The 17,602-nt window shown below is 42.4% G+C and overlaps 1 protein-coding gene across 2 annotated transcripts in view; it reads left to right on the plus strand.

Annotated features, from left to right (window-relative positions):
* Col4a3 (collagen type IV alpha 3 chain) overlaps positions 1 to 17,602 on the plus strand; it is a 127,515-nt gene that overhangs the window by 64,048 nt on the left and 45,865 nt on the right. Inside the window, exons 6-20 of one of the 2 annotated variants that reach the window (XM_031368174.1) lie at positions 359 to 421; positions 1,049 to 1,102; positions 2,112 to 2,138; positions 3,006 to 3,083; positions 4,756 to 4,818; positions 4,931 to 4,966; positions 6,762 to 6,803; positions 7,360 to 7,437; positions 10,129 to 10,191; positions 10,712 to 10,771; positions 11,846 to 11,890; positions 12,754 to 12,807; positions 14,431 to 14,472; positions 16,379 to 16,463; positions 16,731 to 16,766. In XM_031368174.1, coding sequence (XP_031224034.1) covers positions 359 to 421; positions 1,049 to 1,102; positions 2,112 to 2,138; positions 3,006 to 3,083; positions 4,756 to 4,818; positions 4,931 to 4,966; positions 6,762 to 6,803; positions 7,360 to 7,437; positions 10,129 to 10,191; positions 10,712 to 10,771; positions 11,846 to 11,890; positions 12,754 to 12,807; positions 14,431 to 14,472; positions 16,379 to 16,463; positions 16,731 to 16,766 — 826 coding nt within the window. Of the gene's footprint in view, positions 1 to 358; positions 422 to 1,048; positions 1,103 to 1,823; positions 2,037 to 2,111; positions 2,139 to 3,005; positions 3,084 to 4,755; positions 4,819 to 4,930; positions 4,967 to 6,761; positions 6,804 to 7,359; positions 7,438 to 10,128; positions 10,192 to 10,711; positions 10,772 to 11,845; positions 11,891 to 12,753; positions 12,808 to 14,430; positions 14,473 to 16,378; positions 16,464 to 16,730; positions 16,767 to 17,602 lie in introns of those variants that run through there. The other variant, XM_031368175.1, reaches the window with a different exon arrangement.

Here is a 17,602-nt window from a genome sequence, read left to right on the forward strand (position 1 = left end):
CCCGGTACCCACCCTCACCTCGCCTCTGTGTCTATCTTGCCCCCACCCCCGTACCCACCCGCCAATCTCTTGCTCAGAAGAGCATCTCCTACAATTCCATTTTCTGTTTTGTTTTATCTAAAAATACCCACACCTTATCCAACAATCTTTATCTTAGCTAATATGTTTTATTTGCTATGGCATTTAAACTATATCTAAAAATCTACAATTTAAACTTGTTATGTGAGCATTTAGGCAACCATTTCTAGCTAATGACTATTTCAAATCATCCATCATTTCCCTTGATTTTTTTTTTTCTGGATTCTGAACCTTGTGATGCTGCCTCTGTCTTTGTCAGTGAATCTTGCTCTTTTTCTAGGGCATCCCAGGCCACCCTGGGCCTCATGGGCTGGCTGGTTTACCAGGATGCAACGGGTCTAAGGTATGTCCTGCTTGCACAGATGATTAATGAGAGCATTGCTGAATGAATACGTCAAGGTGAAGCCAGACTGAGATGGAAGTCGGCTTTCCAGAAACATTCCTTTAGTCAGGACCCACAGCATGATTTTGAGGAGAAACTACTGCCTTTCTCTTTCTATATAGTTTTAAAGGAGTTTTCAATCAATTCCCATAGACTCTCAACTACTTACATCAGAGGTTGCAGATATCAAAATCAGAGAGTAAAGCTTTGAGTACAAAGTTAATGTCTGGGAAGGAAAGTCTCATACTGCAGGGCCCACTCGCCACTTTTTTACCCTAACTGAGCCCCCTGTCCCCTAGAACAGTGGCCGTGAGTGAACTAATTACTGAAGTTCCAAGAAGCAGCAATTAAAAAGTTTCTTGGCACAATTAGGCTGCCATTTATGCACAATTTGAGAAGCAGGAGACCCCAATCTTATTCGCAATTAAGAAAACGAGTTTCTGGCCCTCAGCCTTCTGATCAGTAGCCATCAGGAATTTGGATTGGTTTGCCTAGATTTGTCACTGCAGGGCTGGGGGAAGAGACTGGGATAGCTATGAGCCATTCTAGTACAACTATGAGTGCTGACAGACCTCCCATGTCTTCTAGGGTGAACAAGGATTCCCAGGCATTCCGGGCACACCAGGCTATGCAGGGCTCCCAGTAAGTCTGCATCTCTAACTCCATATCACACACATAGATTACGAATGAAAGTAGCCCATTCCATGGGCTATGGACGTGTCTCTCAGGATATTGGGAAGGCTGAAATATTATCAGACATTGAAGAGAAGGAAAGAAAGAAAGAAAGAAAGAAAGAAAGAAAGAGAGAAAGAAAGAAAGGAAGGAAGGAAGGAAGGAAGAAAGAAAGAAAGAAAGAAAGAAAGAAAGGAAGGAAGGAAGGAAGGAAGGAAGGAAGAGAGAGGGGGAGGGAAGGAGGGAGAAAGAAAGGAAGGAAGGAAAAGAGAGAGGGGGAGGGAAGGAGGGAGAAAGGAAGGAAGGAAGGGAGGAAGGAAGGAAAGAAAAAAGAGGGAGGGGGAGGGAAGGAGGGAGAAAGGAAGGAAGGAAGGAAGGAAGGATATAATATGCAGATTGACTGGGAGAGAGGATATGTGGTCAATTTTCTAGCACTTCAAAGTGAGAACAAAAAGAACATGGATTTAGATGTCAGACTTTACTCCAGCATGTAACTTCTATGTCAAGGGGAATGAACAGAAAAAGGAGAAAAAGCCCTAATGGCAGAGAGAAAGCCAGGAGGAGTGTGGTATGGACGCCCTGAAGAAGATGTACTTCAGGGTAGAGCGGGGCAGCCCGATGCTGCCAAAAGGTCTAATAACACAAGGAACTGTGTCTTGGCCTTGCACAGTGAAGTCATAGCTGACCTTGAAAAGTGATGTTTCCATGGCTGGAGGGAACAGGAAGGCATATCTGGAAGTGAGGAATGGGTGGGAGAACAGGATGCAAACTTGCAGGCAGGATGGAAAAGAGACTGGCTATACTGGATGAAGGCAGAAGATGAAGAAACCATTGGAATGCTGGGATGTGGAGACTGGAGCACGTGAAAAATGACTCGCGAGAGTATTATGGGCCAGGAAGCAAAGTAACAGAGTAGAGACAAGGTCAAGTGGATAGATTTGTTCATCCTCTAGTGTCTAATATGTTGTCTCTTTTCTAGGGTCCTGATGGCTTGAAAGGACAAAAGGTGAGTCCTTTGCCAACTTCTGTGGTGGAAGGTCTCTAACCACACCTACAGAAAGAACTCCAATTAATTCATGAAATATAAACATTACAAACAGACATCATAAACCAGGTCTTGGTATTAATAATTCATATGCCACAGAAATTAAAGCACAATGCTTTCTCCTCTGGCTGTTGTCATAAATAGGTCTGAGGGCCAATTATGTCATCTTTTTAGGAAGGAGGATCTGGTGGGGAGGGAACTGATCTCATGTTCCAGACTCCATGTTCTAGGTCAAGAATTGCTACCAATTCGGGTGTCTTAGGGGATGATTTATTATTCCTAATCCTTCCGTCTTGCCACAGTAAGTTGTTAGTTTTAAAAATTAGTACAAAAGAGAGAGGAGGGGCTTGAGGTTCCCCGCCCCTACCTGGGGATCTATAAGCCACCAATGGTCGCTGAGGAAGGAGAGAGATGTTCCTCAGTAGTAGTAGTACATACTCTATAAATGGGCTCACACACACACACACACACACACACACACACACACACACACACACAAAGGGAAAAGAAGAGAAAGACATGAAAATATGGGGGACATATAATCAGCAGCAGAGGTGAGAGAGGGATAAGAGTAATGAAGAGTAAATACAAATTGTACATGAATTATATGTTCAAGGACATAAATGTCATAATGAAACTCATGTATAATTTATGCATTTTAAAAGTTTTTCTGAATTCTTCAAAATGCAATTTTTATAACACTTCTCCAAGTTCATACTTCCCAAACCCTCTCATCTTTGAGGAAGCTTGACGTTCAATAAGTGTTTATGGGGGGGGGGGTTGAAAGTGTAAAGTTGATTGGTGTTGATGACTGTCTCTGCTTTTAAGGGTGAGCCTGCTCAAGGAGAAGACAGGGAATTCAATGGAAAAGGTGACCCTGGGCCTCCAGGAGCTCCAGGCTTCCAGGTACAACACTCTCAGAAGGAGTGTTCAGTCGTCTTCATCTTCACCCTCAGATTCTCCCTCCTTCTCTCCTATCCTTCTCCTTCCTTCCTTCCACCCTCTTGCCTGCCTGCCTGGTTTTTCTCTTCTCTCCCAATCTACAGTCTCTCCCACCTCGGGTGTTATTCTAACATTGACCTCATTAGGAGAAGGAACATGTTGTTATGCAAAAATGACATTGTGTATGTTTTATAATTTCTTAAGTCTCTGTCACTCAGATTCTGAGCCTAAGAATCTTCAGAAAAGAGTTTTACTTGCTCTGTATTTACTGAAATCAAAGATGGGTATGCATCATACATCGACTACCACTTAAAAATGGAGTGTTAAAGAACACCCTGGTTTCAATATTTGCATATTGTTTTAAAGAGCTTTATTGAAGCATAGCTCCCTCCTCTTGAACACTAAACAGCTTGTTTCACTAGTTCATCTGTAGCTAGCCTGGAGGTGTTCTATAATAGATCCAATGAGACACAGCTATTTGGGGGTTGTGTATATTTTGTGATTCCGAAAGGCCCCTTAGGTCGATAAATTCTATAATTACAAAATTTCAGGCCAATTAACCAGAAGTAACTTAACTTAGTTCAGAATTAAATGGCGGAAATTTCTGAGAAGAGCTTGTATATTTCCATCCAGTCAATCAGAGTTTGAGTTGGAGCTGTGGATGTACTCATATGATGACCCAGACTAAATGATGTAAGCTGTGACGTCTGACTAGGAGCAGAACAGTTGTAGGAATGTGGCTAATGGCTGGGATAGGCATCTGAGAGAGGCATGGAAAGGGATGGTTCTTGATCTTTTGCTTAGGAATCAATCATGCAGAAAGGAAAGCAGTGACCAGAAACCTGGGTGTCTCCTGTCAATGTCTTCTATGCACTGTTTACTGGGCAGGGGCTGAAGACAGTGCAGTGTATTTATGTAAGGAAGGTTTCTTAAATATGGCAGTATTATTTCTAGACTCTAGGGCCTAGATCAGCCAAAAATAAAAATAAAAATAAAAAACTTTCTAAAACTTCTTGTCCTCTCTACATTCTAATGAGTAGACAGAAGAAACACTTATCAATAACTATCAATAACACCTATCAATTCAGTGTGTTACATGGTAATAGTAATGAATGCTAATGAGAAAAAATAATACAGGGAAGGGGGATAGAAATGTCAACCTGGAAGAAAACCTTTGGATAGACTGAGAGGGAGCTCAGGGCTCATCAGTTCGCTGGAGACACTGGTCCAGCAGAGAAGGCATCCTTCTGAGAGGGTAAGCCACAGAGATAGGAGGAGGAGGAAAGAAGTAGATCATGTAGGCAGAAGGTAAACCAGACAAGAGAGCTGCAGGAGGGGCCAGGTCTAAAGTTAACACAACTGTCCAAATACAGGAAAGATATGGAGGAGAAAGAGAGAAAAACCTGAAAATTGCCCCAATCAAGAAGCATTACTGGCCATGCCCCTGTATGCAGTAGCATCAGATGTCCCCAGGCATCTGTATTGCATAGCGATATGTTTGGAACATACTGTAGTTGTTCGCAGGCACTTCCAGGAAGGCAGTATGCTCTTGTGATTTTCCTTAATAAATCGCTCTGTCTAACGTTGGCATTAATTGACAAGTACATTAAATTCACTCTTCTTTTGTAACTTCAAGGGTTTTCCAGGACTCCCAGGTTTTCCAGGGCCTGCCGGACCACCAGGTCCTCCGGGATTTTTTGTGAGTATGAAGTCAAGGTTGATATGCACATTGGTGATAGCAGATGTTGTGGCGTGTTCTCTGGCTGGTTGAGAGTCCTGCTGTGACTTTTATTTATGGCTTTTTTTCCTAGGGTTTTCCAGGAGCGATGGGACCCAGCGGACCCAAAGTAAGTCTAACTTGCTGATTTCTAACAGTCAGAGCACCCTAGCTTACTTCTTTGAGCAGACCACAGTGGGTACCTCCCTGGGAAAACAAGAGCACCCACAGGAAAGGGGACAGGGCCAGCAGTAACTTAATCCCTGAGTCAGAACAATAGAAGAAAGCAAGAGTTTCTAACTGGTTTCCATTTCTGATAACTCTGCTTTATCCCATCAATTCTTTTTTTTTTTTTGATTTATTTATTTATTATATGTAAGTACACTGTAGCTGTCTTCAGACGCACCAGAAGAGGGCATCAGAACTCATTACGGGTGGTTGTGAGCCACCATGTGGTTGCTGGGATTTGAACTCGTGACCTTCTGAAGAGCAGTCGGTGCTCTTACCCGCTGAGCCATCTCACCAGCCCATCCCATCAATTCTTGAAGTGGGCTGCTTTGCAAAATCCATGTGATCTACATGACTAGATGAAAGTTGACTTCACTGTGGTCTTTAATCTGGGTGCTTTAGGTGTTTCTATTCAAAATTCAAGCTGTAGTTTCAGGATAAAAATATTGAGTGGAGCTGAGCCTCACCAAGGAACTATTACTAAGCCCAGTGTTCCTTACTAATATTACCAACCTGATGTACAAGACACTTCCCAATGGGCTTTCATGATTATTACTTCATCATCAGAGGCACACAAGCGGTCTCTCTCTCTCTCTCTCTCTCTCTCTCTCTCTCTCTCTCTCTCTCTCTCTCTCTCTCCCTCCCTCTATCCCTATCCCTTGATTCCACCCTTGGCTTTTCTGACGTTAGTTTCAGAATCTTGATATTCAGTTACTCATCTCTCTTATTTTTCACATGCAAATTAGGGCATCAGGAAGTGAAGCCTCACGGGAAGTTAGGTAGCCAGGAAGTTACTGGGCTCACCAGGAAGTAGCCAGCCAATGAGATCAAAATGAGACTGTGGCTTAGTTGGGAAAATTTTCCCTGGGCTGGCTTCCATTCCTCATCCCCAACACTTGCACCATCCGTTATCCTCAGTGAGTCTCTGATCTCCTGTATCTCAAAACCACCACTTTTAAAAGAAACACATTGCCGTTCTGTAAACATAGTAACATAACTGTATAATTTCAAAACTAAGATGAAACTACAAGTCTGCCCTTACAAGGACTGGATCTTTAGTGAGTTCCGATTATTCATATTTATTTTTTAATCATAGTGGTGTGTGTGAAGGGGTGTGGTAAAGAAACTGCCAGCAAGGCTGAGCCATTATTGGGGGGAAAGAGTTTATTCTGCATAACAGAAAAAAAAAATATCCAGAGGCATCTGAAATAGCCCAGAGCAGTGTAAAAAGACAGCAGGCTAGAGAGCTCTGGAGAAAATAGTGGATACAGTAAGATAGCAAGAGATAGCTACAAGGGAGGGGAGGGAAGAAGAAGGGAAGGGAGGAGGGAGGGAAAGAAAGGAGAGAGGGGGAGGATGGAAGATACAGGAAACTTTGTCTTTATGGAGAGAACAAACAGATATCTGGGAGGAGGGAAGGGCCAGGGCTGTTGCGGGGACTTTGAAATAGCAAGCACTTGTGAGAAAGGACTGAGGGAGCCCGATGCATGGCTCTAATATGAAACCAGCACTGCATGTCAATGGAGCCATATGTCCCCTTCTGGGGAAATAACTCATTTGGGAGACATTTCACATGTACCTGAGGGATGCTGACTTCTGTCTAACTTCCAGAAATCCTTCCATAGCCCAGCTTGACCTCATTTTTAGACATAGGGACTTCCTGAGACCTAGCAACAGCATCTCGTGTTTTCTTACAGGGTCGTATGGGCGATAACATGATAGGACAAAAAGGAGAAAGGGTAATGTACACACCACAGTATGTGTGAGTGGGTCACAAGTGTGAGCCCCCAGTGCATTTGCCTCTGGTTCATTCACTGACCATGTTGAAATGAGTGCTTTCACTTGCTGTTTTGCCATGTATGAGGCTAAAGAGAGAGGGAGAGAGAGAGTGGAGCTGCTGTAATGATGATGTGGGGTTGATGCCAGAGATGATGCTGGGGATGATGCCAGGGATGATGCCGGGGGTGATGCTGGGGATGATGCCAGGGGTGATGCTGGGGGTGATTCTGGGGGTGATGCTGGGGATGATGCCCAGGGTGATGCTGGGGATGATGCCAGGGGTGATGCTGGGAGTGATGCTGGGGGTGATACTGGGGATGATGCCAGGGGTGATGCCAGGGGTGATGCCCAGGGTGATGCTGGGGATGATGCTGGGGATGATGCTGGGGGTGATGCCAGGGATGATGTCGGGGGTGATGCTGGGAGTGATGCCAGAGGTGATGCCCAGGGTGATGCTGGGGATGATGCCAGGGATGATGCTGGGTACCTCTCATTCTCTGCTGTCCTTGTCTTTAGGGTGTGAAAGGATTAACAGGACCTCCTGGGCCACCAGGAACAGTAATTTTTACACTCACCCGCCCATACAACAAATCGGTAAGGCTGTAGCTCTGTGACTGTGGTTGTACCTTTGTTTCTGGAAAGACATCTTGCTGATCCTTTCTCCTTTTTAGATTTTTTTTATTGGTTATTTTATTTATTTACATTTCAAATATTGTCTCCTTCCCAGTTTCCCCTCCACAACTCCCCTATCCTATCCTCCCTCCCCTGCCTCTATGAGGGTACTCCCCTACCCACCCATCCACCTACCCACTCCCACTTTACCACCCTAGCATCCCCTACATGGGGATATCGAGCCTCCACAGAACCAAGGGCCTCTCCTCCCATTGATGACAAGGCCATCCTCTGCTACATATGCGGCTGGAGCCATGGGTCGCTCCATGTCTACTCTTTGTTTGGTGGTTTAGTCCCTGGGAACTCTGGGGTGTCTGGTTGGTTGATATTGTTGTTCTTTCTATGGGGTTGCAATCCCCTTCAGCTCCTTCAGTCCTTCCCTTAACTCTTCCATTGGGGTCCCTGTGCTTAGTCCAATAATTGGCTGCAAGCATCTGCATCTGTATTGGTCAGGCTCTGGCAGAGCCTCTCAGGGACAGCTATATCAGGCTCAGCAAGTGCTTCTTGGCATCCACAATAGTGTCTGAGTTTGGTATGTGCAGATGGGATGGATCCCTAGGTGAGGTGGTCTCTCATTGTCCCTTACACAATATGTGTGCCTCTGATCCAATAGGATGGCAGTGACCTATAGGCAGAGTAGAGGAGCACTACAATCTAATGGGACCCTATGAATGGCCACTGCAACCTCAAGGACATACCCAGTCTTCATCAAGAACACTACTCCATGTCATTTTTGACATAGATTGCCTTTTGTTCCTATACTGGGACGGCTAAGAGGACCAGGATATGGAGCTAAATTGAATGCTTAAGAAATGAATGCACAGTACCACACACCAATTCAGCCACCAGCCTGCACTTGGGAAGTCTGGGAGGGGAAAATAAAGAATTCAAATAGCACCGAATTAATGGAGAAGCTCAAACTCCCCTCTTTGAAAATTATGCTTAATTGCTTTAGATAATAATTTAGTTGAGACATGATTTAAATATAAAATATGCTTTTTAAAGCATGGGTTTTAATTATAACTAGTCTTTAACAATTTTTGTAGAATGATATATAGGCCATAATATTCCCTCATTTATGATCAACTGGGTGGCTTTTCAGTGTTCACTGAGTTGGACAACCATTGCCTCTGCCAATCTTAGAATATTATCTTTGTACTAGGAAGAAGCCCTATGACTACCATCCCCCTGTTCATAGTCTAAATGACCAGAACAAAACTAAAAGGAGTTCAGAGAAAGCACAGAGGGATGTAATATGAAAAAAAAATCACATGGAAGACTGGGGAAAATGGCCTGAAGAAAATAACTGAATTCTTCAGAGACCATTAGCAAAAAGTAAATTAATGAGATCTAAAGCATCGTTGTCTAAAAAATTGATACTTTTTTATTTTTACAAAAATCTCCCCCCACCGGGGGGTTGGGGGGGAGAATGAGTTAGAAAACCTAGTGTCCTCAAAAAAATACAGATATTGGAAGAGATGGGAGTTGACAAAATAAATGGGATAATGGCTTACATGAACCTGAGTCAATTCATCTTGATGGCATCTAAACAAGAAACTGTTATTCCAATAAAAGAAATTTTAATGTGTTAGACATGAATGTGCCAGAGTAGAAATGAATGTAGTGTAGTAGAAAGCTGGTTCAGTAGGTAAACAAATATAATGATGTAATAAATATTATATAATTTGATCCAAAGGATACTCTTGGGTTTTTTTCTGTTTTTGCATTCTCAGCCCACACTTTATTGTTAAAAACATATATACACAAGTATAGAGATCCAACTCTCATAACAGTTCCTTTGCCAAGTGATCAAATTTTTCCCCCCGCCCCCACACTCCCTCAAGATGTATACCCTAGAGGTACACAGAAAAGCAACCAACAGCAACCCTGCCCTTGAAGGGCAGGAAATGAGCTATCAAGCAGATGATCTGAATATTCTTGATCCTTTTCATTCCATAAATGGATAGATTTAAAGTTAGTTCCCAGACTAGTACTGTTGTTTAAGGGCTGACGACACACCACACTGAGAGAATACTTGTCTGAACTTTGGGATGGGGGTGCTGGTGCCAGGGATCAGATCCAGGGCCCAGGGCTTCTCCAGAACTACCCCACAAGCACAAAAACATATTTTAATTAAGGACATAGCACAGTTTCCCCAAAGGTGACAAAAATGTTTTGAAAATCAAAACTAATCATGATTCCATCCTGACCTTAAAGAGTTTAGAAGTCTGAGCTCTGCCGAATACCCTCTGATGTTTGATTTTCCTGTGTTATCCATTTCAGTTTCTTATAGTGGATGATGAGGAACAGGGCTTAGAAGAACACTGACCTTACCCGTTTAGTGGCTGGTAGATGTAACAGTAACTGACAAAGTAGATTCCTACCAGGGATACACAAAGGATATGTCTACTGTTAAAGATTACAACAGTATTAATGTGAGTTCATGTATAAAATGTGAACTATGGGAAACAAGAAGAACCACTTGGTGGTTGTCATGAGGCCCAGTGCTGGTTTTCAGACCTCATTTCACTGGACAGAAGGTATTTCTAAATAGACTGCTCTCATCTTATTTGGTTGGTTTGTGATAATGGCCTTGAACTGTACTTATGACAGGACTTCAAGGGAGAGAAAGGAGATGCGGGAGAGAGGGGTGGACCTGGACATCCTGGACCCCCGGTAGGTCATTTCGATCCTTTTGTTCTTGTGACACAGAAAACAGAACTTTAGTTCATATCATTAAGGATATTTTTATTCTTTGACAATTTTATACATGGAAACATTGTGTCTTGATTATATCCACCCATGACTACCCTCTCCACTCCTGCTGCTCCTCTGACCACGCCCCTACCACGCCTTATTCTTTAGCAATAACACACCAAGTTCAGTTAGGTCAATCTTCATCTATAGTTTGATGAATATTCAACCTTTAATTCTTGATGTTATGTAAAACTCAAAGCCAAGGAATATCCTAGAATTATTTTACAACCATTTTTAGGTGAAATCTCTGCACTATTTTATATGTATGACCTGCCTATAGCACCGGCTTTTGAACATCTATTTAAAACTAATTCTTATGATAAATTTCTCTTTTAGATTATTCAGTTTTAAATGTGGCCAATAAGAGCGACACATTATTCTTAATCAATTAAAAAGTCAGTCTAAATTTGTAAAGCATTTCATAACTCTAATTATACAGGGGCCACCTGGAGACTCCTATGGATCAGAAAAGGGTGCGCCTGGAGAGCCTGGTCCTCGGGTAAGGAGGCAATTCAGCCAGCAGCATGTGCAACTCAGGGACTTCAGAAACTGAAAGTTGGGGCAGGACTCTCTTTAGCTCACTTCTGATCTTCTCTGGACATGAGCAATGATGATCGTCAGTGAAAGGGGAGAGGAATGAGGTAGAGCCCGAGACAACTTTAGGTTAAGGACATCTAAGAAAAAAATTACAGCCATACTCCCGCGCGTACGTGAGATGCACGCACGCAGAGATTCACGATTAGATTGACACAGCTTGTTCGTTTGTCTCCCTCTGTAACAATGGCTATGGTTACAGGAGAAAGGTCCTTGATTGGCTAGTCAGTGAGCTCCTGTGATTGACAGCTCATCAGAACCAGCCAGAGTGAAGACAGAGCACTCCCAAAGGAAATAGGGGATAGTGTATCTGTTCAGTGGGATGCTGAGAACACAGACAGCAAACGGGGCCCAATTCTGCTATTCAGCTCCATTTGGGAAAATTTAAACAGATATAGCATGTAGAAACTCTAAAAGGCATGACTTCAGGAGGAGAAAGTGGAGTGGGGGTATTCAAGGAAAAATGACTCAGCTTGCCGGATTTTTACTCCTATCAGAAAGGGTCCATGGCATAGGATTTCATCTGAAAACCATGTCTGCTGAGACACCACAATGTGCTTTAGATACATATAGATACATATATACTTAAAGATTTATCTAGGATTTAAGAAATTACATTTCAAAGCAATACGGTGCAAACACTGCCTTCTTTCTAAATTCCTTATTTACCTCTCTGCTCGACAATTCCCTGGTTCCCTTTCCACGATGGACATGAACTCCACTCAAGGTTAAACTAATATCTTGTCTCCCTCATTTTTGACTATAACCACTGATCTTGCCTACCTTCCACCTTCTACCTTCCCTGGTATAAGATGCCCATTGCTGTTCAGTGATTAGGATTCTTACCTTATAAAATCCAAGAGTCAGTGAGGAAGCTCCCTGAGGCTCTCTTGCCCATTTTAAAAGGAGGTTACAGCATGGAAGTTTTCTATGTTTTCTAAAGTTAACACGTTTGTTAACTTAAATGTTTTTGTTTTAGGGAAAACCTGGAAAAGATGGTGCTCCTGGCTTCCCTGGCACTGAGGTAAGGCATGCCTGTTGATAATCACGGAAGTAGCAGCGATAGCAGAGGAAGGTTACCTGAGAGTCATCAAGCACTTTCAGCTTTTAAAAACTACACTTGGGGGCCGGAGAGATGACTCAGCGGTTAAGAGCACTGACTGATCTTCCAGAGGCCCTGAGTTCAAGTCCCAGCAACCATGTGGTGGCTCACAACCATCTGCCATGGGGTCTGATGCCCTCTTCTGGTGTGTCTGAAGAGAGCAATGGTGTACTCATATACATAAAATAAATATATAAATCATTAAAAAAAAAACTACACTTGGTTCTATAGAACCACTGTGGAAAAAATCAACTGAACACATTTAAAACAGCAAGACCAATACTGCATGATCTTCTCAGACATGGTATCCACGGAAGCTGATCTCTGAGACAGTGTGGATGCCTGAAGCTGGGAGGTGTGGTTAGTTGGGGGGACAGGAAGTGGTTAGTCTATGAGTGCAGACGTTACATTTGCTTCCAGGCACAGTCTCACAGTAAGGTAACTATAATCAGCACTGGAGTATTGTCTACTTGAAAATAGCTAAGAGGGTTTTTAACTCCGTAGTGAAATTACAAACAATTGCAGGGTTGTATATGCTAGGTCTCTGCCCTGATCAATACAGCAAGAACACAATCTAATAGATACAATGGTATGATCTATCACCACCAGTGTGATCCTGAAACATCCATTGCATACCAGATGTTTAAACAGCTATGACATGTTGATTTTGAAAATAAGTCTTAAATATTTAAGAGCTAAATAAGTTCCGACTGCACACGCTTCAATACAAACACAATTGACTCATGTCTTCTGATCTGCTGTTGTCTTTTCATCCTTTTCTACAGGGAGCCAAGGGCAGCAGGGGCTTTCCTGGGTTGAGGGGTGAAGCCGGCATTAAGGTAACATCCCACCGTTAGCCTTTTCCAACTGATTAGGCAATGCCTACATTAGTTGACATTGTGTTGGAGTAAAATTTTCCAGTCTGTCTTCTGAGGTTTGTGCACATAATGAAAGCTGTTGGTATTACTAAGCATGTCCTCTGCCCAGCTGGATGCAGCTCAGATATTCCTACTTAATCCCAAAGTCACTCCTGGAAAACGGGTGTGAATCCCATCTCACAGACGAGAAGGTTGTGTTTCTGTGGTTACCTACTACACGCCAGGTTTTTGCAGATGTCTCTTCTTCCTCACCAATCCCTTCCGGGCTGTCTGATCCATTCCATCTTAACCCAAGAAATTTCAGTTGCCTGTACATTTTTTGGTTGCTTTTCATCCCACTTTTGTTTATTTCTTTCGGGAAGGCACACGAGCCAGAGCCCACTTGTGGAGGTCAGAGGATCACTTCTGGTGCTTGCTTTTCTCTTCCATCAATGTGGGTTGGAGGAATCAAACTTGGATAATCAGGCTTGGTGGCAAGCACCTTTACCCACTGATATATATATTATGTTTTTGTTCACCGAGTATTCAGATAAAAAGTTGTGACTTATTGGCTGGGGATCTAAGAGGACCATCAAATGAGATGTTCTCAGTTTCTGGTGATGACTCCATAAGTATGTGAAGTAAGAATGATTGACAGGGACCAGACATTCTGACGGTCCTATCGAAAAAGAGTCCTCCTCTTGGGTCTTTTCCCCTGCCTCTAACAGTGCCGGTTACCATGGTGATGTCTGTGTATTTGTAAAGCAAGCTTGTTGACTCTTGTGTTAAACAGAGATTTCCCCATGGAGTAATATAAATTTACTTTGTTGATAATTGATAGTAGTCTGAAAAGAAGTGACACACCTTTGTAATCTTTTTAAATATTACATCTCTTTAAATGCCGGAAAGTAAAACAATAATAAGAATAAAAAAAAAAATCTTAGTTGTTAGTTGAAGCTGACGCTGACTGGCTCAGGACTCTCTAGTGAAGAATCATTCCCTAGGAGGAGGTTATCAGAAAGGGCCCATCCTTAACAGGAATCCATCTGGTCATCTGAGGCCAAGTGTAGGCTTGGATCCTGGAACCTCATCTGGGTCATGTGTCCCTAAAAAGTCACAATCAGCTAGTTGTATAGTTCCATGCCACCTGCTTCTGATATGCTGCAGATGTTCACAAATAATTCACATATGCCAATATATACATGTTTAGGTTCAAAGTTTGTCTTTTAATAATCAGCCCTGAGAGAATTTTGGATTGTCCTTTTGAAACAAAAGAGGTTGGGGACACTGACAATAACAACAACCCTAGCCTAGCAACTACAACTACAATCTGTGTGACAATATAGATGTGCAAGGCATGTGAACATACGATGGCGGCTTAAGGGAGAGCTGGAGAACACGCAGGCAGGGGAACATTCACTTCTCGTAGACAAAGGCTGTCCAGGAAGATGATTTCAAGGCAATTCCAAACTCTGTAATCTGGCGTGCATATTTTACCTAAACGATGTTGCCTTACTAGTAATTTACTGTCCAACCTTGCATTTTGCTTTTTTAACTGTGCTACTCTGGGCTCGCATACTCACCTGTAACTATCTTTCAATTTAGGGATGGAAAGGAGACATTGGCCCTCCTGGATTTCCTGGTCCAGTAAGTGTAACTAGAGATAACAGTTTCAGAGTTAAGCTCTTTCAAGTACTGAGCCAAGTTTTGAATCACCATTTCTCATTGACCGTTATGATGAGCGTCTACATTTACATTTTGGCAAGGCAAAAATTAGCTGTGGTCATTATTTACCTATTTGACAATGGATATATATTTCCAATTTGTATGTTTGGTACCTAAAATGCACTAATAAAGCCCATCTTGAATTCTAAATAAGAAAAATAAACAAACAAAACAAAGCAAAGCAAAACAAAACAAAACAAACAAACACCATGGCGTAGTCTCAGTTTACCCAAGTTGACCCTGTGTTCTCAGAGTAGAATATAAAGCCTGCCGCTGAATACAGGCAGGGTACCAAGGAATTAAAGAGCTCTGTCCTTCTTTATGCATGGCCCACATTTAACAGCAGGCAGCCAGAGCTCAGCCATAGATTTAATGCAGGTCATCAAGAACCAGTCCCTACAACCCAAGCTCCATACCCAGAGAACACTGCCTGGCCCAATGCAGATATGAATATGATGATTCTGCAGGCCTCATAAGAAGAATGAGAGGGACTGCTGGCTCTCAGGTCTGGCATCTGCTCGTTTCTCCAAAGCAGGTGGGCTCATATCCAGTGTGCTGGGCAGAGTTTCTGTGTCTGGCTGTACAGGCTATAAAAAATGGCCTAGGATGTCACGGGGTTCATCTTGTTAAAAGTGTAGTTCTCAAGGCTAGAGAGATGGTTCAGAAGTGAAGTGTGTCTACTGCTCATTCAGGAGACCTGAATTCAGTTCCTAGCATCTACACTGGGCAGCACACAATCATTGCGACCCCAATGTCAGGTTCTGAGCCTCTGGCCACTTTGGGAATCTGCATACACATGCACACACACATACACATACATACATACACACACACACACACACACATGCGCAAGCACACACACATGCACAAACAAGTAATAAGTGAGCTGCTGAAGAGATGACTTAGCAGTTAAGAGCTCTTGTCCTTACAAAGAACCTGGGTTTGTCCCCCAGCACAAACACGGTGTTTCATAACCATCGGTAACTCCAGTTCCAGGGGATCCAATGTCCTCTTCTGACCTGTGGTATTAGGCACATGAGTGGTGCACATCCATATATGCCAGCAAATACTCATATACATAAAATAAGTCTTTTTTTTTTAAAGGCAGTTCTCAGACCCTCCCTCCCCAAGCTACATAACTTCCCTCTATATAACTGAAGGAAGGTAGGTCCCACAAATCTGCATCTTTCTGTTTCATAGGCAAGTTACCCTAAAAAAGCATTGATGGGATTGCTAGGAAGTTTTGATGGGCTACTTTTCTTCTGTGACATCATACATTGTAGCAGAGTCAAATACCCCACAGGTGCACACAGAACATTGTAGGATTTATGATGATCACTATGAGGGCCTTGTCACTGATAACATTGGTGATGTAATACATGAGGCTTAAATAAAGGTTCTTGTTACTTTGCTTTTAAGTCAACAAATACACAAATGTGTTAGTTTAGACACATCATTTTAAAAATGTAACTCTAAGGCTAAGAATGTAGCTCAGTGGTCTCATGCATGCAGGCATAAGGCCCTGAGTTTCAGTCTGAACCAGAAAAAAATAAAGTAATGCAATTAAATTAAATATAGTTTCTAGCCGAAAGCCCATAAAGTATATGGCAAAATATAGTAATATCAGAAAGGTCACTTTTGTCTATACATCTTTTCACTTGTATGGGCATGAATGACTACTGCATACCTGCTACTCTAAAAACCTTTGAATTCAGGCAAACAAGAAAATTCTCTTTTAGGCCAAAATAAAAAGACTGAAGTAAATGGAGTTGACGAGCATCCCACCCATAGCTCTCCTTCCTATTTATTCTTTGCCTTCTCCTTTAAGACAGAATATTACGATGCATACCTGGAAAAGGGAGATAAAGGAATGCCAGGCCCGCCTGGGCCCAAAGGCACCCGTGGTCCACAGGGTAAGCTACATTTCTTCCTAAAGCCTTTATCGCCATGGCTCTTTTAAGGCGATGAGTAGTGTTTACAGAACTATGACAGTCGGGGTAAGGGAAGAAGAAGATATTTTTTGTGCTTCCAATTTTTGCATTTTACATGAGAATTTTGTAAGTGGTATACCTAAAAAAAAAATTGAATGATAACTACAATGACATCACCATTGAATCTGAAAGTAGACAGGGGAATACCTATAATTTTGCAAGCAATTAACTGATGTGGTGTGTTCCCAGGTCCCAGAGGTCCCCCTGGAGTTCCTGGAAGTCCTGGTATGTCTGTGTTTCTTTGATTACTTTTCTTGTAAGTTCATGTTATTTATTTTTAAAAAAATTATCATTTATTGAAGCTAAAAAGAGTTTCTAGCTTCTTGCTTGTTATATTTGTGGCCTACGTTGGGAAAAGTTGCAGGCTTTGAAACAAACTGATGAAACAAACTCTCAATGGTATTAAGTATAAGCATATAATCTTGGGTATGAGCCGGAGCCCTGATCCTCAAAGGTGGTACAAAGATAGAGATGTCACATTGATGTCACAGCAAGTAGACTGATTGAAAATAATTGTTTTCATTATATAATACAAGGTACAAAGATACCTAAATTATACTTTTTCTGTAAAGTTTTGTTGTGGTGGTGGTGGTGGTGGTGTTTGGTTTGATTTGGTTTGGTTTTTCAAGAAAGAGTTTCCCTGTGTAGCCCTGGCCGTCCTGGAACTCACTCTGTAGACCAGGCTGGCCCAGAACTTAGAGATCCACCTGCCTCTGCCTCCTGAGTGCTGGGATTAGAGGTATGCACCACCATACCTGGCACTATTTCTGTAAAAGTTTCACATTTTCATCTCTGAGCCATTTGAATGTTTACCTTCCAGGAGATAAAGAATGGCATAAGACAAGAGTTCTTAACCCATCCCTGGTGACTGTGTTGTGTTCTTTTTAAAGGGAGAAAATTTAATAGATAAAGAAATTGACAAGTATTGTGCCTGTATACACCCACTACATACACACATGTATATACATTCCCGGATGCCCTTTAACAGTGGGTACCTCCCAAAGCTGGAATGAGCAACAGGGTATTTTAGACATCTGGACAAAGATTCAAGCCTTCCTTCT

The sequence above is a fragment of the Mastomys coucha genome, unplaced genomic scaffold (genome assembly GCF_008632895.1).
Source record: "Mastomys coucha isolate ucsf_1 unplaced genomic scaffold, UCSF_Mcou_1 pScaffold14, whole genome shotgun sequence".
Taxonomy (NCBI): Eukaryota; Metazoa; Chordata; class Mammalia; order Rodentia; family Muridae; genus Mastomys; species Mastomys coucha.